Raw genomic sequence first — 24,787 nt, forward strand, 5'->3', positions numbered from 1 at the left:
AGTATTATCAAAATTATTTTTGCTTAAAACAAGAGAATTTTCAGACAAATCAAGACATCTCAAATTAGAAAAAATTGTAAAAAAATCAGATGATATATTAGTTAAACCATTATAGGATAAACCTAATTCGGTTACATTTGAAAATCCTTGGAAATGTTCCTTTGTTAGACTTTGGCTAAGATTTCTATGAGACTGAAAGCTAAGTCTATGTTTTTCAATTATTCCTAATTTTGTTACAATATCTCTTAATGTGGTTTCTTCTGGTAACAGGCAACTTTCGAAATTCAATGAATAGACCTTATAGCTGTTGTTTTGTTCTCTTGTAAAATTAAAATCTTTCCAACTAATATTTTCACACTCGATCTGTTGAATTGTAATTTTAAGTATATAAAGATAATACAAATTTTATTTATTTAATTACGTATAACATATTATGTCTAGAGTGAAATTTGTATTTAACTGAATATAAATGAATTGAAAAGCTACTAAGTAAGTACCTTAATCTTTGACCATGATTTCACGTTTATTCCAAACTTTACACCTTCGTTTAAAATGTAATAATCATGTGTATTATTTTCATTTTCCGAGCATTCACAAAACGATTCTTTCTCGCATTCAGGATTATCAGCGAAAATATTTGTAAAGATAAGAAAAATAACCACGAAAATGATCTTAGGCATTGTTAGTTTCCAGTCTACTTTAAAAAAGAAAATAATTAGTATACTTAAAAGAAGAACGTTACTGGAATAATTAAAAGACAATTTTCCAATTCATTTCTTTACGGTATGCGGATTTCATAAAGTGAATTTGTAATGAAACTTTGCTTTTAGTTCTAATATATTTCAAATGTTCTACTTTTTTGGTTTATGCATTAATATCAACTTACCTACAATCGTTGATACAAAAATGTTTTGGTTTAATGATTTTTGTTAAATTGCTGTATAATGTAGCTTCTTCTTCTAACTTTTCAAATGATGAATAGACATACACAGTCAAATTAAATCAATCTTTCAATAATCAAATTAAAATACAAATAAGGTATCTTTGTTCTCTTCAATTCAAAATGTTAGGTCAAATTAACGATTTAGCAAACACTTGCTTACTTTCTTGTAAACATAAACAATATTAGAAAATTTGAAAAATAACTTATACCTATATAGGTTGAAAAACATTTAAGGAAAACCGAAACTAACGACTTCATGTGTTAGTTAATTCCTCAGTTCATTGGTTCGAAAATAGTAAACAATTTTTTATTTAAAAATCATATATATTTAAATCAAATGAAGATACACAGTATATAAATAATAAATTACTATCGATTTCACGCTTATAAAATGAAATGCAAAATATAATTTAATAGACAAATAAGTTATGGAATAATTTTAAAATACATAAAAAATTCGCTAAGAGTATTAATAAAGAAAAGAATTAAAGTGTTTTTGGAAAAAATTACAGGAACTTTGTTTAATAAAACTATTGTGAAATGAGTAGTTTTTAAAGTAACTCAATAATCTAATATGAATTACACAATAATTATCTTTTTTATAATACACACGAATTTTCTAAACAATAAAAATAAATGTAACATATAATATAAATTATAAAAAAATATTGTAGTTCATAGCTACTTATGATGCTGTTTTTCATAATAAATGTAAATAAATTATATTATTTATGTCATACATTTATTTTTAGAGATAATATATTTTACACATTCAAAAAGTTATACTTCTGAAAATAATATTTTTTATTTTTTCTACTATTGCTATTACAAAAAATAATATATTTTATTTCTTCAAAAAATTATTACTTTTTAAAATAAAATATTTAAATTTTTTAAAAGTGTTTAAGTTTTTAAAAATAAATATTTCATTTTGCCAGAAGTAATATTTTAAAGAAAAAAAATATATTTTATTAGTACCATTATTTAATCGAAATTATATTTAAAAGTCAATAAATTTAATTCATTTATTTTAATAAATTAAATTACCATTTTATATAGTATTTGTGATATATTATTTTCGAAAATAATAACTAATATTTCTTGAATTATTTTTATCTTTACTTCTTTCTTGTGCAAAAAAATTACTTTCTTTTTCATATTTGCAAAGCATTTTAGCTGGCATATTTTTCTGATATGTGAAAAAATGCTTTTAATATCGTTTTCCATAACTTAATTGATTCAAATATAATAATAATTAAAAGACAATAAATAAAATTCTATAATTTAACATTAATAAAGACAATAATAGACACTAACCGGTTTATATTGTATTAGTATATTCTCTAAAATATAGAAATTTTTTCTGTTAAAAATCGCTGTACATATAATACTTATCTCTTTAAACATTCTGCCGAAACCATTATTTTTTTGTTTTATTTTATTTTACATTTTTGACGTTTTCTAACTTGGATCAGTGAATAAACACAATTCATCAATGGTCATACTACTTAAAGAAGTGTCGTAGCCTTGACACTTCACATTTTTTAGATCTTCATGAATAGATTGCAATTGTAAAACTAATACATATATAAATCTATCATCACAACCACATATAAATTGATTCCCACTTAAAGTTAATTTTTTGTAATTTTGTTGAAATAAGAATTCACTTACGTTGTAACTCATGCTTAATAGATTATTATTATGTAATTCTAATACCTAAAAACGTAAAAGAAGATAAAAGAGACAATTATGAAATAACTCAAAAGAATGAAAAGAAAAAGTAATAAAATAAGCTATTTACATACTTGGATAGTTTTTGGTAATCTGCCCAGCGATAATTCAGAAATATTGTTGTTGGATAACAATAAATGTGTTAAGTTAAGAGGTTTTATGTAATCGAGTGATGGTATTTCCCTTAAATAATTCCCTGTGAGATTCAATATTAATGGATAATTTCCCTTCAAATTTATAGTATTCTTGTTGATTTTTAATTCAACCTTCAATTTGTTCGAACAATCTATAATTCGTGTTTGATCATACGGTCTTATGTTAGAAGTACATAAACTTAGATGTCTATCTACAACTTGAAAGTAGTCTGTCTCGAGACAATGGTAGGTTTTAAAATACATGAGATTAAATTGCAGACCGTTCTTTACATTAGGTTTCACACACGTTAAGTTTCCCAATCTAAGCTCAAAGAAATTATAAACATTAATGGGCATATCACCATTATAATAACGCAAAAGGTTATATAGATGACAATCACATAATACGGGATTGTTTTCAACGTGGACAGTAATATTACGTTTTTCAGTATTATATAGTGCCAACTTTTCGATATTAGTTAGTAAAATATTACTTATGTTGTTATATCTTAAATCTACTAGAATATTTTCCGACGAAAAAATAAAATCATTCGCCTGTAAAGGAAAAAACAATATATATAAAATAAGTTCATTTTTAATCATTTCAATGATAATATTTAATGTATTTATGGATAATAAAATTTGATATGCACCGATATTTTACTTATGTCGTTGTGACGCAGATCCAATAATTCTAACTCTAGTTTATTTGTAGTCCAATCAGAATAAAAATATTTAATTTTATTGTTCGATAAATGCAATTCTTTAAGAAGATGATTATTAAAAAAAGGTGACATCATATTCAATGGAGTATCAAACTCTAGATCATTATCTGAGAACTTAGCGATGGATAGTTGTTCATTGGTTGAAAATGCATCAAAATGAATATGAAACAAAATGTTTCCTTCCATGTTAAGTTCTTTTAACGATGTCAAACCGTTAAATAGTTTCCTAAAAAAATACTTTTATTTGAAGAAAAATATTTGGTGTACAACTTTGCTTCCGCGATTTTCGTACAGATGACTTGGATAAAAAATAGCGGAAGGTTAGTTGTACACCTATTAGATTAAAAGTATATATTTTATAAATCTTATAATAATCTACCTTTGTACGCGATATATGCGATTAAAAGACAAGTCGAGTACTTCTAAATTTTGAAAATATTGAAAAACTAAATCAGGAAGCTCCTTTATCCTATTATGACTAATGTTTAGATATTTAGTAGTAAATACATCTACGAAGGCCCTTTCGCTTATTTTTTCACAAATATTCTCACTCCAATCGATGAATTTTAAAGATGTTGTACCCGTGAAAAGTTTGTCAGCTATAAACTTTAATTTACTGTTTCTCACATGAACTTCTTCAAGATTTTTTAAATCCGTTATAAAGTCCTCATGCAATGATGTTAAATTATCTTTATTATCTTGTATTATTATTTTTTTCAAATTTTTATTTAAAGCAAACAATTCTGATGGAAGATACCAAAAATTATTATTTGACAAATCAATTATTTCTAATTTCTCTAAATTTTTAAAAATATCTTTCAGTAAACTCGATAACAAGTTTGATGATAGGTTTAAATATTTTAATGAATATAATTCATCAAATATTCTCACATCAAGTGTTTTTAATGAATTTTTTTCAAGATTTAGAGTTCTTAAATCCTGTAGATCATGAAATATATTAAAGGGAAGTTCTGTTATTCCATTTCCATGTAAATCAAGTTTCTGAAGAATCCAAGCTATATTAAAAGTATTTTGGCTTAAAACAAGAGAATTTTCAGATAAATCAAGAGATCTTAAATAAGGAAAAATTATTAAGAAATCAGATGATATATTAGTTAAACCGTTATAGGATAAAACTAATTCGATCACATTTGAAAATCCTTGAAAATGTTCCTTTGTTAGACTTTTGCTAAGATTTCTATGAGACTGAAAGCTTAGTCTATTTATTTTTATTATTCCTAATTTTGTTGCAATATCTTTTAATGTAGTTTCTTCTGGTAATAGGCAATTTTCGAAATTAACTAAATCGACTTTATAGATGCTTTGTTCTTTCGTAAAATTAAAATCTTTCCAACTAATATTTTCACACTCGATCTGTTGAATTGTAATTTTATGTATTTAAAGATAATACAAATTTTATTTATTTAATTACGTATAACATATTATGTCTAGAGTGAAATTTGTATTTATCTGAATATAAATAAATTGAAAAGCTACTAAGTAAGTACCTTAATCTTTGACCATGATTTCACGTTTATTCTAAACTTCAAACCTTTGTTTGAAATGTAATAAGCATGTGTATTGTTTTCATTTTTAGAGCATTCACAAAACGATTCTTTCTCGCATTCAGGATTATCAGCGAAAATATTTGTAAAGATAAGAAAAATTACCACGATAATGATCGTAGCCATTGTTGGTTATCAGTCTACTTCAAAAAAGAAAATAATTAGAATACTTTAAAGAGGAACGTTACTGTAATAATTAAAAAGCAATTTTTAAATTCACTTCTTTAAGGTATGCGGATTTAATAAAGGGAATTTGCTATGAAACTTTTCTTTTAGTTCTAATATATTTTAAATGTTCTTGTTTTTTTGTTTATGCATTTTTATGAACTTACCTACGATCGTTGATACAAAAATGTATTGGTTTAATGATTTTTTTAATTTGTTGTATGATGTAGCTTCTTCTTCTAACTTTTCGAACGATGAATTAACATCGACAGTTAAATTAAATCAATCTTTCAATAATCAAATTAAGATACAAGTAAGATCTCTTTTTTCTTTATAATTCAAAATGTTAGGTCAAAGTAACGATTTTGCAAACACGTACTTATTTCTTTGTAAACACGAACAATATTACAAAATTAGGGATATAATTTCTACATATATAGGTGTAAAAACATTTGAGAAAAACCAAAGTTAACGACTTTATGTGTGAGTTAATGTCCCTGTTCATTGGTTCGCTAATTGTAAACAACTTTCTATTTTAAAATCAAATATATTCGGTTGGAATAAGTGTCACATGTTTTTGATGAAATATTTACTGAATCACTCCAATGATCAAGAAAGGATCCTCAAATTAGAATACAAATAATAAATTACTGTTACTTTTACACGTGTTAGAAGTGAAACTTTCTTAACCCTTTCCAATGCCATTTAGCTTGACAAAACTTTGGGCCAAGTGTTAGAGGCGTCAAACGTTCCTAGCTCGTGATATTCATGTTTGGGTCAAAATCTTCAACACGAGTCAGACTCGTTGAAGCACGAGAAGGAGTTAAAACCAAGCTTTGAAAGAATGAGTCAAATGCTGAGTATCAGGAATAAGATAATTGTAGGATTTATTTATTTAAAATAAAAAAAAAAACAGCTTTGCTTGTATGAAAAGTGGATAGTCTAGTGGCTATTCTAAAAACTAACTTATATTTTTAAATATGTGGATTGAGTTAATATAAGTTTACGCTTAAAATGACATCTATTATTATTCAAAATTTGATTTTCAAAAAAGTTCGATGAATCTTCGAAGGAATTCGTCAATGGTCAATGAGCATTGACTGAACTTTTCGTAGACTCGTAAATTAAAATAAGAAACAAATGCATACTGTCTTCTATCTTATTTCCTCTTAGGCTAAATCGTATAGAATTTGCCATAGAAAATGTGCTTTTTTCAAAGCATCCCCATTCTAAAGAAGTTTTCACTTCAAAAGTCCATGGTATGTACGTGGGGATAAATAGACTCATAAATAAAACACACTGGTCGGTATACTGAACGGGAAAAGACCACTGGGTAGACCCAGACGTAGATGGGATGACAATATTATTTCTGGGTCTTAAAGAAATAGGCTACGAAGACCACGAATGGTAAGGTCAAACTCAGGGACGAGAACACTGGTGGGGATTGGTATTTGCTGCAATGAACTTTTGAGTTCTTAATGCCAATTAATGATAATAAATTTTTCAATATAACAAAATTATTATGAAATTGAGAAGTTTTTAATGTTAATAAAATATACAATAACAATTACAAAATTAATCTATTCACCTAAAATCCATAGCAATTTTTAATATTAGAATTATTTTATATTATGCATTAGAACTTTTTACACAATAGAAATCAATGCAATATATGATATAAATCTTAAAGAAATACCGAAGTCAATAACTACTTATAATGTTGTAATACATAATAAATAGTAAATAAAAACACTTTACAAAAATAATAGTTAGCAAATTGTCTTGATATGTGAAAAAATGCTTCTACTATCGTTTTCCATAACATCATTCATTCAAATATATTAATAATTAAAAGACAGTAAATATAATTATACAATTTTACATTAAAAATGACAATACTAAACACTGACCCAGTTTATATTGTTTTAATATGTTTTTGAAAACAACATAAACTTGATTGCAATGAAATAAAAATGTCTTCTGCTAAAAATCACTATACTTGTAATATTTAGCTCTATATATATATATATGTATATATATATTCTGCCTAAACCTTTATGTCTATTGTTTAGTCTAACACTATTGACGTGTGTATACACAAATCAATAGAGGTAATACTACGTAAAGCTATATCAGTGTTCCTACATTTAACATTTTCTAAATCTTTATGAGAATGTTGCAATGCTAAAATTAATCTAAGTAGATGTTTAGCATAGCAATCACATATAATAGGATTCCCACTTAAAGTAAGTTCTGTTAAAGGTAGATGCGTCAAATAGGAAGTTACAATTTGATTCAAGCTTGATATATTATTATTATGTAATTCTAATATCTAAAAACATAAAAAAAAAGAGACAATTATGAAATAACTCAAATGAATGAAAAGAAAAAATAATAAAATGTGAGATTACTTACTGTAAGACTTTCTGGTAAACTATATACTGATAATTCCGAAATTTTGTTATCAGATAACAATAAACCTTTTACGTTTAATGCTATTGAAGTATTAATATCTGGTAACTCCGTTAAGTTATTCCCGGTGAAATTCAATATTAATGGATACCTTTGTGAAAAATTAATTTCATTTCTGTCGATATGAAATACAGATATATTTTTGTATGAACAATCTAAAATTCGAACTTTGTCATAAGGTCTTATATAACAAGTACACTTAGTTTGACAATTTTTGTCACTTTTAAAGAATTCATTATCTAGACATTTGTAGGTTTTCAAATTCAGCTGATTTATTTGTGGCCCTTGTGTTCCATCAGGTTGTACACACGTTAAGTTTCCCAATCTAAGTTCCACAAAATTATAAACAGTAATGGACATATTATTATTACAATAACGTAAAAGATCAAATAGATTACAATCGCATAACAACGGATTGTTTTTAACGTCAATAACAAAATGACGATTCTCCAAATTGCGCTTAGCCGATGATTCGATGTTATTTAGAAAAATCTTACTTATGTTGTTGTTACTTAGATTGACCATAACTTTATGTTTCCAAAAAACAAAATCATCCGTCTATAAAAGAAAAAATAAATAAAAAATTTATGACAAATATTAATTGATAAAATTTCATATTTACCGATATTATACTAATGTTGTTGTAACTCAGATCTAATAATTCTAATTCTGCTTTATTCATACTCCAATCGCGAAAGAAATCTTTTATTCGATTGTTCGCTAAATGCAATTCCGTAAGAAGACGATTATTGTAAAAAGGTGACAACGTTTCGTTTGAAGAATCAAACTGTAGCATATTATTTGAGAATTTAGCAATGGATAATACTTTATTGGTTGAAAATGCAGCTCTATTGATATTTGTTAAGTCATTTCCTTCCATGTTAAGTACTCTCAACAATGTCAAGCCATTAAATAGATTTCTATAAAATATTTTTTTTTTTTGAAAAACAATATTTAGTGTACAACTTAGCTTCTGATATTTGTTCAAAAAAAAATGGCGAAAGCTAAGTTGTATACTTATTAGATTAAAAATAAATCTTTTCTAAATTTTCGAATAATTTACCTTTGTACATTAGAAATACGATTAAAAGACAAGTCGAGTATTTTTAATTTTTTTACATATGCAAAAATCTTATCAGGAAGCGTCGTAATCAAATTCTTACACATTGAGATTTTTTCAACATTTTGTAAATCTTTGAAAATATTTTCGGGTAATTTTGTAATCAAATTGTCACTGAAATCGATGTATTTTAACGATGTTGAATTCAGAAAAAGGTTTTCTGGTAGACTATCAAATCCATTTCTATTTAAATAAACTTCTTCAAGATTTTTTAAATCGTTTAAAAGTTCATCCGTCATTGTTGTTAATCTTGCTTTATTATCGTTTATTATTATTTTTTGCAATTTTTTATTTCCAATAAACAATAGTACCGGAAAACTACTGAAATTATTATTGGACAAATCAATTGTTTCTAAATTCTTTAAACTAGAAAAAATTAATTCCGGTAAATACGACAACACATTTGATCTTAGGTTTAAATATTTTAATGACGATAGTTTATCAAATGTTACATCATCCAATTCTTTCAATAAATTTCTTTCAAGATTTAGAATTTCTAAACCCTGTAGATTATCAAATGAATCAGCGGCAAGCTCTGTTATTCCATTTCCATTTAAATCAAGTTGCTTAAGATTCAAAGTCTCATTAAAAAAATCTTTTCTTAAAACCAGAGAATTTTCCGATAAATCTAGGAACTCCAAATTAGGTAAATTGCTAAACAAATCAGATGATATATCAGTTAAACCGTTATGAGATAAATCCAATTTGTTCAAAAATCGAAATCCTAGAAAATGATTCTTTTTTAGACTGTTGCTAAGATTTCTATAAGATTGAAAGCCTAGTCCATTTGTTTCTTTAATTCCTAATTTTCTGACAAAATATTGTAATCTAGTTTCTTCTGGTAATGTGCAATTCTTAAACACTATCAAATCGAGAACTCCTTCGTTTTTTATTTGTCTTAAATAAAAAGCATTCCAACTAATATCTCCACACTCGATCTGTTAAATTGGAATTTGATGTATTTAAAGAAAATACAAATTTTATTTAATAAATTACGTATAATATATCATGTCTAGAATGAAATTTGTATTTAATTGAATATAAATAAATAGAATAGCTACAAAGTATGTACCTGAATATTTGACCATGATTTCACGTTTATACTAAACGTCACATTTTTGTTGTGTACATTAACAATATTTGATAAACTAGTGTTATATTTCAAGCATTCACAATACAATTCCTTCTCGCACTCAGGATTATAAGCAAAAATATTTGCAAAGATAACAAAAAGTACCACAAGAATAATCGTAGCCATTGTTTGTTACTAGTCCACTTCGAAAAAAGGAAATTAATTAAGATAAGTTTGATAACTCGACTTTTATCTTTGCACATTTTTATGTACTTACCATAGACCAATAGTTAAATGATTTGGTTAAATACCAATACAATGATGAGGCTTCAATTTCTTGTCTCAGTAATTCTATTATTTATTAAATGATTCAATTCCTTTAATTAGTATAATTAATAAATCAGAATTAAGTTTTAAGTTATACATGAGCTTTTAAATATAAAAACAAAAAGACAGAATATCAATGATGGTAGAAAGAAATGAAAGATTTAAATAGAAAGAATGAAACAAGAAATGCTTTGTTAAAGTTACAAACTAATATAAAATTTCATAATAGTTTAAATAATGATCAAGTGAACATTAAATTGAATAAAAATAAATAAAAGTATTTGACTATTGAAATGATAAGAACCATACACAGTTAAATTAAATGAACCTTGCAATAATCAAATTAAAATACAAATAAGATCTATTTGTTCTTTTCAATTCAAAATGTTAGGTCAATGTAATAATTTAGCAAACACTTACCAACTTCTATGTAAACTCGATGAATTATACAGAATTAAGGAATGATTACTACATATATAAGTTAAATATACGTTTGAGAAAAACCTAAACCAACGACATTATGTGTCAGTTAATATCCCTGTTCATTGGTTCACAGCTTGTAAACAACTTTTTATTTAACAATCAAATATATTTCAGTTGGAATAAGTGGCAAATTATACACAAATATAGAATTGTAAATATAAACAATAATAGTATTGAAGAAAAATGATAATTTAAAGGGTTTATGAAAATAAGTACAAAATTTTATAGTTGACTAAATTCTCATTATATATTAATATTATTCCTTAAATCTACAAATTTATAATATTAAAATTATTTGACGTAATGCATTAAAACATTTTACACAATAGAAATCAATGTAACATATGATATAAATCTTAAATAAATATCCAAGTCCATAGCTACTTATAATGTTGTAATACATAATAAATAGTAAATAAATAATTTGATTTATGTCATACATTTATATTTACAAATAATATATCTTGTATGTACGAAAAGTGATACTTCTTGAAAATAATATATATTTGATATTTTCTACTAATGTTATTACAAAAAATAATATATTTTATTTCTTCGTAAAAATAATACTATCGCAAATAAAACATTGCATTCTATTAAAAATGTTTAAGTTTTTAAAAAGAAATATTTTATATTGCAAAAAGTAATAATTTTGAAGAAAATAAATATACTTTTATTAGTATTAATATTTAATTAAAATATTATTTAAGTAGTGTTCCATTTGATAGATACTTCTCAGTTAAAAATAAGAATACTTAACAAGATAAATATGCAAATATTGTGAATTTTAATATAATTTAGTGTTATATTATGTAAATCATGTTCACAATTTATTTTCAACTGAAGATTGTTAAACATATAATAGTTATTAACAGTACACTATTATATGGGTCAATATAATACTTTATTTGATGTTATATTTAAGATCAAAATTTGTCTTTGCATTTTAAAGAATCTACTACTTTAGATAGTATTTGAGATATATTATTTTCAGAACTATTAAGTAACACTTTTATAAATTATTTTATCGTGTACTTCTTATTTATGCAGAAACATTTCTTCCTTTTTCCTATTTGCAAAGTATTTTAGTGTGTGTGTTATTCCCTTTTTTTTTTTTTTCTTTTTTCAAAGACATTAACCCACATTACAAAGATAATAGTTGTCAAATTTATGTTATATGTGAAAAAATGCATCTGCTATCGTTGTTTCTATCATCATTGATTCAAATATAAAAGTCTATTATAAATAATAATTAAAAGATAATAAATATAATTCTATAATTTAACATTAAACAAGACAATACTAAACACTGATCGGATTATATTGTTTTTGTATGTCTTCTGAAACAATATAAACTTAATTGCAATGAAATAAAAATGTCTGTTGCTTAATCTGCCCAAACCTTTATGTCCATTTCATTTGATTCGACATTTTTAACAAATTGTTAATGTCGAACCATGGATGGACACAATTGTTCATGGGTCATATTAAGTAAAGGAATATTCCTGTCCTTACATTTAACATTTTTTAAATCTTTATGAATATGTTGCTTTCCTAATACTAATCTATATAAAAATCTATTATCGCAATCACATATAAATGGATTGCCACTTAAAGTAAATACTTGAAAGTCTTGACGAAACAAAAAGTTACTTACGTTGTAATCCAATCTTGCTATATTATTATTATGTAATTCTAATATCTAAAAACATAAAATATAAGATTAACAAGAAAATTATGAGATAACTCAAATGAATGTAAAGAAAAACTAATCAAATAAATTATTTACGTACTTTGAGAGTTGTTGGAAAATTGTCCAATGATACTTTAGAAATCTGGTTATTAGACAAAAATAATTCTATTAAGTTAAATTCTTGTAAATCATCGAGTGATGGTATTCTCTTTAAATGATTTCCTGTGAAATTCAATACTAATGCATGCATGCTCACAAAATGAACTTTACTCTTGTCGATTCTGAATATAGGTATATTTTTGTATGAACAATCCAAAATTCGAGCTTTGTCATACGGTCGTACATAGCAAGTACACCTAGTTTGACAATTTTTGTGAAGTTCAAAAAATGCATCTTCTTGACACTTGTAGGTTTTAAAATCCAGCTGATTTATTAGTGGCCCTTGTGTTCCATCAGGTTGTACACACGTTAAATTTCCCAATATAAGTTCAATGAAATTATAAACAGTAACAGGCATATCACCGTTAAAATAACGCACAATGTCATATAAACTGCAATCGCATGATAACGGATTGTTTTTAACGTCAATAACAAAATGACGATTGCCATAATTTCGCTTAGCCGATGATTCGATGTTATTTAGAAAAATCTTTTTTATGTTGTTGTTTCTTAGATTGACTATAACTATATGTTTCCAAAAAACAAAGTCATCCGTCTATAAAAGAACAAAATAAATATTAAATCTATGACAAATATTAATCGATAAAATTTCATATTTCATATTTACCGTTATTGTACTTATATTGTTGTAACTCAGATCTAATAATTCTAATTCTACTTTATTCGCAGCCCAATCGCGAAAAAAATGTTTTATTCGATTGTTCGCTAAATGCAATTCCGTAAGAAGACGATTATTGTAAAAAGGTGACAACGTTTCGTTTGAAGAATCAAACTGTAGCATATTATTTGAGAATTTAGCAATGGATAGTTGTTCATTGGATGAAAATGCTGATTTATCGATATATTTTAAATGATTTCCTTCCATGTTGATTTCTAACAACGATGTCAAATCTTGAAACAGATTTCTACAAAATATTTGAAACATTTATTAGATTGAAAAGAAATTTGTTTCTAAATTTGATAATAATTTACCTTTGTATATTAGAAATACGATTAAAAGACAAGTCGAGTACTTTTAAGTTTTTAATATATCTAAAAACCAAATCAGGAAGCTCCTTAATCGAATTGTAACTTAATACGAGATATTGAACATTTTGTAAATTTTTGAAAATATGTTCGGGTAATATTTTAATAAAATTTACACTGCAATCGATGTATTTTAACGATGTTGAACCCCAGAAAATATTTTCTGGTAGACTCCTTAATGCATTTTTTTTCAATTGAACTTCTTCAAGATTTTGTAAATCCATGAAAAATTCATCAGGTAATATTTTTAATTCTCTTTTATTATCGTTTAATAATACTTTTTGCAATTTTGTATTTCCAATAAATAATAGTATCGGAAGACTATTGAAATAATTATTGGACAAATCAATTGTTTCTAAATTTTTTAAACCAGAAAAAATTAATTCCGGTAAATACGACAACACATTTGATCTTAGGTTTAAATATTTTAATGACGTTAGTTTGTCAAATGTTCCAACATGAAATTCTTTCAATAAATTTCTTTCAAGACTTAGAATTTCTAAATCTTTTATATAATGAAATAAATCAGAATCAATCTCTGTTATTTTACTTTCATCTAAATACAGTTCCTTAAGGTTCGAAGTTCCCCTAAAAGTATGTTTACTTATAACAAGAGGATTTTCAGATAAATCAAGGGACTCCAATCTAGAAAAATCTTTTAACAATCTAGATGATATACGAGTTAATCCGTTATTGGATAAAATTAATTTGGTCACATTTGAAAATTCTTCAATATGGTAATTTTTGAGTGTTGTACTAAGATTCCGGAAAGATTGAATGCTTAGTCCATTTATTTCATTAATTCCTAAACTTTTGACAATATTTTTCAATGTAGTTCTTTCTGGTAATATACAATTATAAAACTCCACCAAATCGACTCGTCTTCCAAATTTTTTTCCCGTTAAATAAAGAGTGTTCCAACCCTTATTATGACAATCAATCTGTTAAATTGTAATTTTATTCATTAAACCAGATATAACACATATTAGATCTAGATTTCAATTTTAAATTTTGCAACTTTTATTTATAACTTAATAATATTTATTGAAATATTTGTTCTATTAAAAAGTAATTTGTATTTAACTGAATATAAATAAATTGAAAAGCTACTAAGTATATATATATATATATATACCTGTAAACGTGACCATGATCTCACTTTTATTCCGAAACTCACACCTTCGTGGGAAATGTGAAAAAATTGTGCATCTGTAGTTTCATTTTGCATCAGGCATTCACAATACGATTTATTCTCGCATTCAGGATTATAAGCAAAAATATTTGCTAAGATACTAAAAAGTACCACTAGAATGATCGTAGCCATTGCTTGTTACTAATCAATTTCAAAAAAAAATATTAATTAAGATAAATTTGATAACTCGACTTTTATATTTGCACGTTTTTATGTACTCACCAAAGATCAATAGTTAAATGATTTTGTTAAATGCCAATACAATGATAAAGCTTCAATTTCTTGTCTCAGTAATTCTCTTATTTATTAAATGATTCAATTCCTTTAATTAGTATAAATAATAAATCATAATTAAGTTTCAAGTTATACATGAGCTTTTGAATATAAAAACAAAAAGATGATTATCAATGATGGTGAAAAGAAATTAAAGATTTAAATACAAAGAATGAAACAAGAAAATCTTTGTTAAAATTACAAACCAATATAAAATTTAATAATAATTTGTATAATGATCAATAAAAGATTGAATTACAAAGAAATAAATAAAAATATCTTACTTTTGGAATGATAAAGAAAATACACAGTTAAACTAAATCAATTTTACAATAATTAAATTAAAATACAAATAACGACTGTTTGTTCTTCTTTTCAATTCAAAATTTTGGGACAACGTAACAATTATACAAACACTTACTTACTTCTATGTAAACTTGATGAATATTAGAGAATTAGAGAATTATTTATACATATATAAGTTGAAACACATTTGAGAAAAACCATACTTAACGACTTTATGTGATTGTTAATATGCCTGTTCATTGGTTTACAATTTGTAAACAACTTTTTATTTAAAAATCAAATATATTTCAGTTAGAATAAGTAGCACAGTATTAACTGATATAGTATTATAAATATAGACAATAATAGTACTGAAGGAAAATAAGAATAAAAAGGTATTTAGAAATAATTACAGGATTTTAATTAATCAAAACTATTATGTATTAATATCTTTCCTTAAATCTATACAAATTTTTAATATTAGAATAATTCTACGTAATGCATTAGAACTTTTTACACAATAGAAATCAATGTAATATATGATATAAATCTTAAACAAATACCGAAGTCAATAACTACCTATAATGTTGTAATACATAATAAATAGTAAATAAATAACTTGATTTATGTCATACATTTATTTAAAAAAAAACATATCTTGTATGTTCGTAAAGTGATACTTCTGAAAATAATATATATTATTTTTTCTACTAATGTTATTACACAAATGAATATATTTTATTTCTTCGAAAAATAATACTTCCGCAGGTAAAACATTGCATTCTTTTAAAAATGTTTAGGTTTTTAAAAACAAATATTTTCTTCTGCAAGTAGTAATATTTTGAAAAAAATAAATATATTTTATTCGTAATAGAAATTAATCAAAGTAATGTCTAAATAGCGTTTTATATTTTCAATGATATATCTCAACTAAAAATTACAATATTTGTCAATATATTTATGCAAATATTGTGAATTTAAATTGAATTTTGTTTTACTTTATTTAAATCGTTTTCGCAATTTATTTTAATCTAAGAATGAGTAAACATATAACTTTTTCTTGGTTTTTACTGTTATATGTGTCAATATTATACTTTATTTACATGAATTTGATTTTATATTTAAAATCAAATTTTTTCAATGCACTTAAAAGAATCTACTATTTGATATAGTATTTGAGAAATATTATTTTCAGAAATATTAAGTATTACTTTGCAAATTATTTTATCTATACTACTTATTTATGTAGAAACCTTTTTCTTTTTCACATCTGCAAAGTATTTTAGTGTGTGTGTTATTCCCTTTTTTTAAAAGATATTAATCCACAATTCAACTACCGCTATCGTTGTTCATAAAATCATTGCTTTAAATATAAAAGTGTATTATAAATAATAATTAAAAGACAATAAATATAATTATATAATTTAACATTAAAAATGATCGGTCAGAGACACAATGCATAAGCTCTAATATTAACTAAAGGAGTGTCATAGCCTTGACACTTCAACTTTTTTAGATCTTTATAATAATCTTGGTTATCCACAACAAATGCATATAAAAATCTAGCATCGCAATCACATATAAATGGATTCCCACTCAAAGTTAATTCTTTGTAATTTTGAACATCAAGGAATTCAATTACTTCGTTACTCAAGCTTAATAGATTATTATTATGTAATTCTAATACCTAAAAACGTAAAAGAAGATAAAAGAGACAATTATGAAATAACTCAAATGAATAAAAAGAAAAAAAGTTATTTACATACTTGGATAGTTTTTGGTAATCTGTCCGGCGATATTTCAGAAATATTGTTGTTGGATAACAATAAATGTATTAAGTTAAGAGGTTTTATGTAATCGAGTGATGGTATTTCCCTTAAATAATTCCCTGTGAGATTCAATATTAATGGATAATTTCCCTTCAAATTTATAGTATTGCTGTTAATTTTTAATTCAACCTTCAATTTGTTCGAACAATCTATAATTCGTGTGTGATCATACGGTCTTATCTCAGAAGTACATAAACTTGGATGCCTATCTACAATTTGAAAGTAGTCATCCTCGAGACACGGGAAGGTTTTAAAATCTAGCTGATTAATTTGTAGCCTATCCTTTACATAAGGTTTCACACACGTTAAGTTTCCCAATTTAAGTTCAAACAAATTATAAACAGTAATGGGCATATCACCGTTAGAATAACGCAAAAGGTTATATACGTGACAATCGCATAATAAGGGATTGTTTTCAACGTGGACAGTAACATTACGTTTTTCAGTATTATATATTGCCAAATTTTCGATATTAGTTAGTAAAATACTTTTTATGTTGTTATATCTTAAATCTACTAGAACATTATCCGACGAAAAAACAAAATCGCTCGCCTATAAAAGAAAAAAAATATAAATCAAATAAATTCATTTTTAATCATTTCAATGATAATATTTAATGTATTTATGGATAATAAAATTTGATATGCACCGATATTGTACTTATGTCGTTGTGACGCAGATCCAATAATTCTAACTCTAGTTTATTTGTAGTCCAATCAGAATAAAAATGATTAATTTTATTGTTTGATAAATGCAATTCTTTAAGAAGACGATTATTAAAAAAAGGTGACATCATATTGAATGGAGTACCAAAATTTAGACGATTATCTGAGAACTTAGCGATAGATAGTTGTTCATTGGTTGAAAATGCTTTACTTTGGATATAATACAAAACATTTCCTTCCATGTTAAGTTCTTTTAGCGATGTCAAACCCTTAAATAGTTTACTAAAAAAAAATAATACTTGAAGAACAATTTATAGTATACAAGTTTGCTTCCGCGATTTTTATACAGATGACTTGGATAAAAAATAGCGGAAGCTTAGTTGTACACCTATTAGATTAATAGTATATATTTTATAAATTTTATAATAATCTACCTTTGTACGTTATCAAGACGATTGTAAGACAAGTCGAGTACTTCTAAATTTTGAAAATATTGAAAAACTAAATCAGGAAGCTCCTTTATCATATTATGACTAATGTTTAGATATTTAGTACTAAATACATCTACGAAGGCCCTTTCGCTTATTTCTTCACAAATATTCTCACTCCAATCGATGAATTTTACAGATGTTGTACCCGTGAAAAATTTGTCTGCTATATACTGTAATTTACTGTTTCTCATATGAACTTCTTCAAGATTCTTTAAATCCGTTATAAAGACATCATGCAATGATGTTAAATTTTCTTTATTATCTTGTATTATTATTTTTTTCAAATTTTTATTTAAAGTAAACAATTGTGATGGAAGATACCAGAATTTATTATTGGACAAATCAATTGTTTCTAAGTCCTCTAAATTTATAAAAATTTTTTTCAGTAAACTCGACAACAAATTCGATGATAGGTTCAAATATCGTAATGAATTTAATTTATCAAATATTCCCTCATCAAGTGTTTTTAATGAATTTTTTTCCAGATGTAAAGTTCTTAAATTCTGTAGGTCATGAAATATACCAAAGGGAAGTTCTGTTATTCCATTTCCATGTAAATCAAGTTTCTCAAGATTCAAAGTTTCCTTAAAAGTATTTTTGCTTAAAACAAGAGAATTTTCAGACAAATCAAGACATCTCAAATTAGGAAAAATTGTAAAGAAATCAGATGATATATTAGTTAAACCGTTATAGGATAAAACTAATTCGATCACATTTGAAAATCCTTGAAAATGTTCCTTTGTTAGACTTTTGCTAAGATTTTTATGAGATTGAAAGCTTAGTCTATTTATTTCAATCATTCCTAATTTTGTTACAATATCTTTTAATGTAGTTTCTTCTGGTAACAGGCAACTTTCAAAATTAACTGAATCCACTTTATAGATGTTTTGTTTTTTCGTAAAATTAAAATCTTTCCCACTAACATTTTCACACTTGATCTGTTGAATTGTAATTTTATGTATTTAAAGATAATACAAATTTTATTTATTTAATTACGTATAACATATTATGTCTAGAGTGAAATTTGTATTTAACTGAATATAAATGAATTGAAAAGCTACTAAGTAAGTACCTTAATCTTTGACCATGATTTAACGTTTATTCCAAACTGCACACCTTTGTTTGAAATGTAATAGGCATGTTTACTATTTTCATTTCTCGAGCATTCACAAAACGATTCTTTCTCGCATTCAGGATTATCAGCGAAAATATTTGTAAAGATAAGAAAAATAACCACGAAAATGATCTTAGGCATTGTTAGTTTCCAGTCTACTTTAAAAAAAGAAAATAATTAGTATACTTAAATAAGAACGTTACTGGAATAATTAAAAAACAATTTTCCAATTCATTTCTTTACGGTATGCGGATTTTATAAAGGGAATTTGTGATGTAACTTTGCTTTTAGTTCTAATATATTCCAAATGTTCTTGTTTTTTTGTTTATGGTTTTTATGAACTCACCTACGATCGTTGATACGAAAATGTATTTGTTTAGTGATTTTGTTTAATTGCTGTATGATGTAGCTTCTTCTTCTAACTTTTCGATTGATGAATAAACTTTTATTTTAAAATTAAGTCAATCTTTCAATAATCAAATTAAAATACAAATAAGGTCTCTTTGTTCCTTTCAATCCAAAATTTTAGGACAAAGTAACAATTATACAAACACTTATCTACTTTTATGTAAACTTGATGAATATTAGAGAATTAGAGAATTATTTATACATATATAAGTTGAAACACATTTGAGAAAAACCATACTTAACGACTTTATGTGATAGTTAATATGCCTGTTCATTGGTTTACAATTTGTAAACAACTTTTTATTTAAAAATCAAATATATTTCAGTTGGAATAAGTAGCACAGTATTAACTGATATAGTATTATAAATATATACAATAATAGTACTGAAGGAAAATAAGAATAAAAAGGTATTTAGAAATAATTACAGGATGTTAATTAATCAAAACTATTATGTATTAATATCTTTCCTTAAATATATACAAATTTTTAATATTAGAATAGTTTTACGTAATACATTAGAACTTTTAACACAATAGAAATCAATTAATATATGATATAAATCTTAAACAAATACCGAAGTCAATAACTACTTATAATGTTGTAATACATAATAAATATTAAATAAATAACTTGATTTATGTCATACATTTATTTTTAAAAAAACATCTTATATGTTCATAAAGTGATATTTCTGAAAATAATATATTTTATATTTTCTACTAATGTTATTACACAAATGAATATATTTTATTTCTTCGAAAAATAATACTTCCGCAGGTAAAACATTGCATTATTTTAAAAATGTTTAGGTTTTTAAAAACAAATATTTTCTTCTGCAAGTAGTAATATTTTGAAAAAAATAAATATATTTTATTCGTAATAGAAATTAATCAAAGTAATGTCTAAATAGCATTTTATATTTTCAATGATATTTCTCAACTAAAATTTACAATATTTGTCAATATATTTATGCAAATATTGTGAAATTAAATTGAATTTTGTTTTACTTTATTTAAATCGTTATCACAATTTATTTTAATCTAAGAATAAGTAAACATATAACTTTTTCTTGTTATTTACTGTTATATGTGTCAATATTATACTTTATTTACATGAATTTGATTTTATATTTAAAATCAAATTTTTTCAATGCACTTAAAAGAATCTACTATTTGATATAGTATTTGAGAAATATTATTTTCAGAAATATGAAGTAACACTTTCTACATTATTTTATCTATAATTCTTATTTATGCAGAAACATTTCTTCCTTTTTCCTATTTGCAAAGTATTTTAGTATGTGTGTTATTCCCTTTTTTTAAAAGATATTAATCCACAATTCAACTAACGCTGTCGTTGTTCATAACATCATTGATTTAAATATAAAAGTGTATTATAAATAATAATTAAAGGACAATAAATATAATTATATAATTTTAAATAAAAAGTAACAATACTAAACACTGATCGGCCCATATTGTTTTTATATGATTTCTAAAAAAATATAAACGTGATGGCAATACAATAAAAAACTTTTCTGCTCTTAACGCACAAACCTTTATCTCCATTTCATTTTATTCAATTTCTAAGAATTTTTCAGGTGGATCATTGGATGGACACAATTGCCTAACGGTCAAATCAACAAAAGGAATATTTTGGTCCTTACATTTCACATTTCTTAAATCTTTAGAAGAATCTGACTTTCCCAAAACTATTACATATAATAATCTAGCATCGCAATCACATATAAATGGATTCCCACTCAAAGTTAATTCTTTGAAATCTTGATAAGACAAGAAATTACTTACGTTGTAATCCAATCTTGTTATATTATTATTATGTAATTCTAATACCTTAAAACGTAAAAGAAGATAAAAGACACAATTATGAAATAACTCAAAAGAAAGAAAAGAAAAAATAATAAAATAAGTTATTTACATACTTGGATAGTTTTTGGTAATCTGTCCAGCGATATTTCAGAAATCTCATTATTAGATAACAATAAATGTGTTATGTTAAGTGGTTTTATATAATCAAGTGATGGTATTTCCCTTAAAGAATTCCCTGTGAAATTCAATATTAATGGATAATTTCCCTTCATATTTATTGTATTCTTGTTGATTTTGAATTCAACCTTCAATTTGTTCGAACAATCTATAATTCGTGTTTGATCATACGGTCTTATCTTAGAAGTACATAAACTTAGATGCCTATCTACAACTTGAAAGTAGTCATTCTCGAGACACTGATAGGTTTTAAAATCTAGCTGATTAATTTGTGGCCTTTCTTTTACATAAGGTTTCACACACGTTAAGTTTCCCAATTTAAGTTCAAAGAAATTGTAAACAGTAATGGGCATATCACCGTTATAATAACGCAAAAGGTTATATAGGTGACAATCGCATAATAAGAGATTGTTTTCAACGTGGACAGTAACATTACGTTTTTCAGTATTATATAGTGCTAACTTTTCGATATTAGTTAGTAAAATATTTTTTATCTTGTTATATCTTAAATCTACTAGAACGTTATCCGACGAAAAAATAAAATCATTCGTCTGTAAAGGAAAAAACAATATAAATAAAATAAGTTCATTTTTAATCATATCAATGATAATATTTAATGTATTTATGAATAATAAAATTTGATATGCACCGATATTGTACTTATGTCGTTGTGACGCAGATCCAATAATTCTAACTCTAGTTTATTTGTAGTCCAATCAGAGTAAAAATGTTTAATTGTATTTTTCGATAAGTGCAACTCTTTAAGAAGATGATTATTAAAAAAAGGTGACATCTTATTCAATTCAAACTCTAGATCATTATCTGAGAACTTAGCGATGGATAGTTGTTCATTGGTTAAAAATGCTTCAAAATGAATATAAAACAAAATGTTTCCTTCCATGTTAAGTTCTTTTAACGATTTCAAACCGTTAAATAGTTTCCTAAAAAAATACTTTTATTTGAAAAAAAATATTTGGTGTACAACTTTGCTTCCGCGATTTTCGTACAGATGACTTGGATAAAAAATAGCGGAAGCTTAGTTGTACACCTATTAGATTAAAAGTATATATTTTATAAATCTTATAATAATCTACCTTTGTACGCGATATATGCGATTAAAAGACAAGTCGAGTACTTCTAAATTTTGAAAATATTGAAAAACTAAATCAGGAAGCTCCTTTATCCTATTATGACTAATGTTAAGATATATAGTATTAAATACATCTACAAAGGTCGTTTCTTTTATTTTTTCAAAAATATTCTCACTCCAATCGATGAATTTTACAGATGTTGTACCCGTGAAAAATTTGTCTGGTATAAACTGTAATTTACTGTTTCTCATATGAACTTCTTCAAGATTCTTTAAATCCGTTATAAAGACATCATGCAATGATGTTAAATTATCTTTATTATCTTGTATTAATATTTTTTTCAAATTTTTATTTAAAGTAAACAATTCTGATGGAAGATACCAAAAATTATTATTTGACAAATCAATTGTTTCTAATATCACTAAATTTTTAAAAATATTTTTCAGTAAACTCGACAACAAATTTGATGATAGGTTTAAATATTTTAAAAAATATAATTTATCAAATACTCCCTCATTAAGTGTTTTTAATGAATTTTTTTCAAGATTTAGAGTTCTTAAATTCTGTAGATCATGAAATATACCAAAGGGAAGTTCTGTTATTCCATTTCCATGTAAATCAAGTTTCTCAAGATTCCAAGCTGTATTAAAACTATTTTTGCTTAAAACAAGAGAATTTTCAGACAAATCAAGAGATCTTAAATTAGGAAAAATTATTAAGAAATCAGATGATATATTAGTTAAACCATTATTGGATAAAACTAATTCGGTCACATTTGAAAATCCTCGAAAATGTTCCTTTGTTAGACTTCTGCTAAGATTTTTATGAGACTGAAAGCTTAGTCTATTTATTTTAATTATTCCTAATTTTGTTACAATATCTTTTAATGTAGTTTCTTCTGGTAACAGGCAATTTTGAAAATTCACTGAATCGATTTTATCGCTGTCTTTTTCTCTTATAAAATTAAAATCTTTCCAATTAACATTTTCAAACTTGATCTGTTGAATTATAATTTTATGTATTTAAAGAGAATATAGATCTTATTTATTAAATCACATATAACATATCATGTCAGAATGAGATTTGACTGAATATAAATAAATTGAAAAGCTATTGAGTATATATACCTCACTAGGTATCCATGTTTTCACGTTTATTCCAAACTTCACACCGTTGTTTGAAATGTAATAAGCATATTTATTATCTTCATTTCTCGAGCATTCACAAAACGATTCTTTCTCGCATTCAGGATTATCAGCGAAAATATTTGTAAAGATAAGAAAAATTACCACGAAAATGATCTTAGCCATTGTTAGTTACCAGTCTACTTCAAAAAAGAAAATAATTAGAATACTTTAAAGAGAAACGTTACTGTAATAATTAGAAAACAATTTTTAAATTCACTTCTTTAAGGTATGCAGATTTAATAAAGGGAATTTGTGATGTAACTTTGCTTTTAGTTCTAATATATTCCAAATGTTCTAGTTTTTTCTATTATGCATTGTTATGAACTTACCTACGATCGTTGATACAAAAATGTATTTGTTTAATGATTTTGTTTAATTGCTGTATGATGTAGCTTCTTCTTCTAACTTTTCGATTGATGAATAAGCATTGACAGTTAAATTAAGTCAGTCTTTCAATAATCAAATTAAAATACAAATAAGGTCTCTTTGTTCTTTTCAATCCAAAATGTTAGGTCAAAGTAACGATTTTCAAACACGTACTTACTTCCTTGTAAATATAAACAATATGAGAGAATTTATAAAATTATATATACAAATATAAGTTG

General features: G+C 24.8%; 6 protein-coding genes across 6 annotated transcripts; all 6 read right to left on the reverse strand.

Moving 5' to 3' along the window:
• Positions 1-5,889: 5,889 nt before the first annotated feature.
• LOC149031191 (protein toll-like) lies at positions 5,890-8,833 on the reverse strand. Its single transcript, XM_089176519.1, has 2 exons — positions 7,682-8,833; positions 5,890-7,598 (listed from the first exon to the last, which is right to left on the reverse strand). The coding sequence occupies exons 1-2, from the start codon at positions 8,261-8,263 to the stop codon at positions 7,335-7,337; spliced, it is 846 nt and encodes a 281-aa protein (XP_089032645.1). The 5' UTR covers positions 8,264-8,833; the 3' UTR covers positions 5,890-7,334.
• On the reverse strand, positions 8,289-10,657 carry LOC107073739 (uncharacterized). The gene is made up of 5 exons (XM_089176565.1): positions 10,208-10,657; positions 9,931-10,133; positions 8,802-9,796; positions 8,372-8,658; positions 8,289-8,296 (listed from the first exon to the last, which is right to left on the reverse strand). Exons 2-5 carry the CDS (start codon positions 10,114-10,116, stop codon positions 8,289-8,291), a joined length of 1,476 nt encoding a protein of 491 aa, XP_089032691.1. The 5' UTR covers positions 10,117-10,133; positions 10,208-10,657.
• Positions 10,658-12,418: 1,761 nt separating this feature from the next.
• LOC107073720 (protein toll-like) lies at positions 12,419-13,478 on the reverse strand. The gene is made up of 2 exons (XM_015334414.2): positions 13,221-13,478; positions 12,419-13,148 (listed from the first exon to the last, which is right to left on the reverse strand). Exons 1-2 carry the CDS (start codon positions 13,476-13,478, stop codon positions 12,522-12,524), a joined length of 885 nt encoding a protein of 294 aa, XP_015189900.2. The 3' UTR covers positions 12,419-12,521.
• Positions 13,479-13,515: 37 nt separating this feature from the next.
• Positions 13,516-14,963, reverse strand: LOC149031192 (uncharacterized). The gene is made up of 2 exons (XM_089176566.1): positions 14,775-14,963; positions 13,516-14,580 (listed from the first exon to the last, which is right to left on the reverse strand). The coding sequence occupies exons 1-2, from the start codon at positions 14,961-14,963 to the stop codon at positions 13,582-13,584; spliced, it is 1,188 nt and encodes a 395-aa protein (XP_089032692.1). The 3' UTR covers positions 13,516-13,581.
• Positions 14,964-16,833: 1,870 nt separating this feature from the next.
• On the reverse strand, positions 16,834-18,125 carry LOC149031193 (protein toll-like). Its single transcript, XM_089176567.1, has 3 exons — positions 17,868-18,125; positions 17,152-17,770; positions 16,834-17,030 (listed from the first exon to the last, which is right to left on the reverse strand). Exons 1-3 carry the CDS (start codon positions 18,123-18,125, stop codon positions 16,834-16,836), a joined length of 1,074 nt encoding a protein of 357 aa, XP_089032693.1.
• LOC149031194 (uncharacterized) lies at positions 17,520-24,305 on the reverse strand. Its single transcript, XM_089176568.1, has 7 exons — positions 24,123-24,305; positions 22,999-23,993; positions 22,554-22,845; positions 21,841-22,455; positions 21,565-21,751; positions 19,447-19,643; positions 17,520-19,312 (listed from the first exon to the last, which is right to left on the reverse strand). Exons 1-7 carry the CDS (start codon positions 24,303-24,305, stop codon positions 18,314-18,316), a joined length of 3,468 nt encoding a protein of 1,155 aa, XP_089032694.1. The 3' UTR covers positions 17,520-18,313.
• Between the last annotated feature and the right edge of the window lie 482 nt (positions 24,306-24,787).

Source organism: Polistes dominula, unplaced genomic scaffold, assembly GCF_049000335.1.
Source record: "Polistes dominula isolate Pdom_NZ unplaced genomic scaffold, Pdom_raw_medaka contig_25, whole genome shotgun sequence".
Taxonomy (NCBI): Eukaryota; Metazoa; Arthropoda; class Insecta; order Hymenoptera; family Vespidae; genus Polistes; species Polistes dominula.

What these genes read in the sequence shown, in the direction of transcription:
- LOC149031193 (XM_089176567.1), bottom strand. Translation starts at nt 18,125, where the DNA reads ATGGAAGGAAATGTTTTGTATTATATCCAAAGTAAAGCATTTTCAACC. An exon ending in ACGACATAAGTACAATATCG is followed by an intron (nt 17,771 to 17,867) that starts GTGCATATCAAA and finishes TTTCTTTTATAG; the next exon opens with GCGAGCGATTTTGTTTTTTC. An exon ending in ACCAAAAACTATCCAAGTAT is followed by an intron (nt 17,031 to 17,151) that starts GTAAATAACTTT and finishes TGAGTAACGAAG; the next exon opens with TAATTGAATTCCTTGATGTT.
- LOC149031194 (XM_089176568.1), bottom strand. Translation starts at nt 24,305, where the DNA reads ATGGCTAAGATCATTTTCGTGGTAATTTTTCTTATCTTTACAAATATT. An exon ending in CGCATATATCGCGTACAAAG is followed by an intron (nt 22,846 to 22,998) that starts GTAGATTATTAT and finishes GTATTTTTTTAG; the next exon opens with GAAACTATTTAACGGTTTGA. An exon ending in GATTACCAAAAACTATCCAA is followed by an intron (nt 21,752 to 21,840) that starts GTATGTAAATAA and finishes TTACGTTTTAAG; the next exon opens with GTATTAGAATTACATAATAA.
- LOC107073739 (XM_089176565.1), bottom strand. Translation starts at nt 10,116, where the DNA reads ATGGCTACGATTATTCTTGTGGTACTTTTTGTTATCTTTGCAAATATT. An exon ending in AATCATGGTCAAATATTCAG is followed by an intron (nt 9,797 to 9,930) that starts GTACATACTTTG and finishes CCAATTTAACAG; the next exon opens with ATCGAGTGTGGAGATATTAG. An exon ending in CGTATTTCTAATGTACAAAG is followed by an intron (nt 8,659 to 8,801) that starts GTAAATTATTCG and finishes AATATTTTATAG; the next exon opens with AAATCTATTTAATGGCTTGA.
- LOC149031191 (XM_089176519.1), bottom strand. Translation starts at nt 8,263, where the DNA reads ATGGTCAATCTAAGTAACAACAACATAAGTAAGATTTTTCTAAATAAC. An exon ending in GTTTACCAGAAAGTCTTACA is followed by an intron (nt 7,599 to 7,681) that starts GTAAGTAATCTC and finishes TTATGTTTTTAG; the next exon opens with ATATTAGAATTACATAATAA.
- LOC107073720 (XM_015334414.2), bottom strand. Translation starts at nt 13,478, where the DNA reads ATGGAAGGAAATCATTTAAAATATATCGATAAATCAGCATTTTCATCC. An exon ending in ACAATATAAGTACAATAACG is followed by an intron (nt 13,149 to 13,220) that starts GTAAATATGAAA and finishes GTTCTTTTATAG; the next exon opens with ACGGATGACTTTGTTTTTTG.
- LOC149031192 (XM_089176566.1), bottom strand. Translation starts at nt 14,963, where the DNA reads ATGGCTACGATCATTCTAGTGGTACTTTTTAGTATCTTAGCAAATATT. An exon ending in GATCATGGTCACGTTTACAG is followed by an intron (nt 14,581 to 14,774) that starts GTATATATATAT and finishes ACAATTTAACAG; the next exon opens with ATTGATTGTCATAATAAGGG.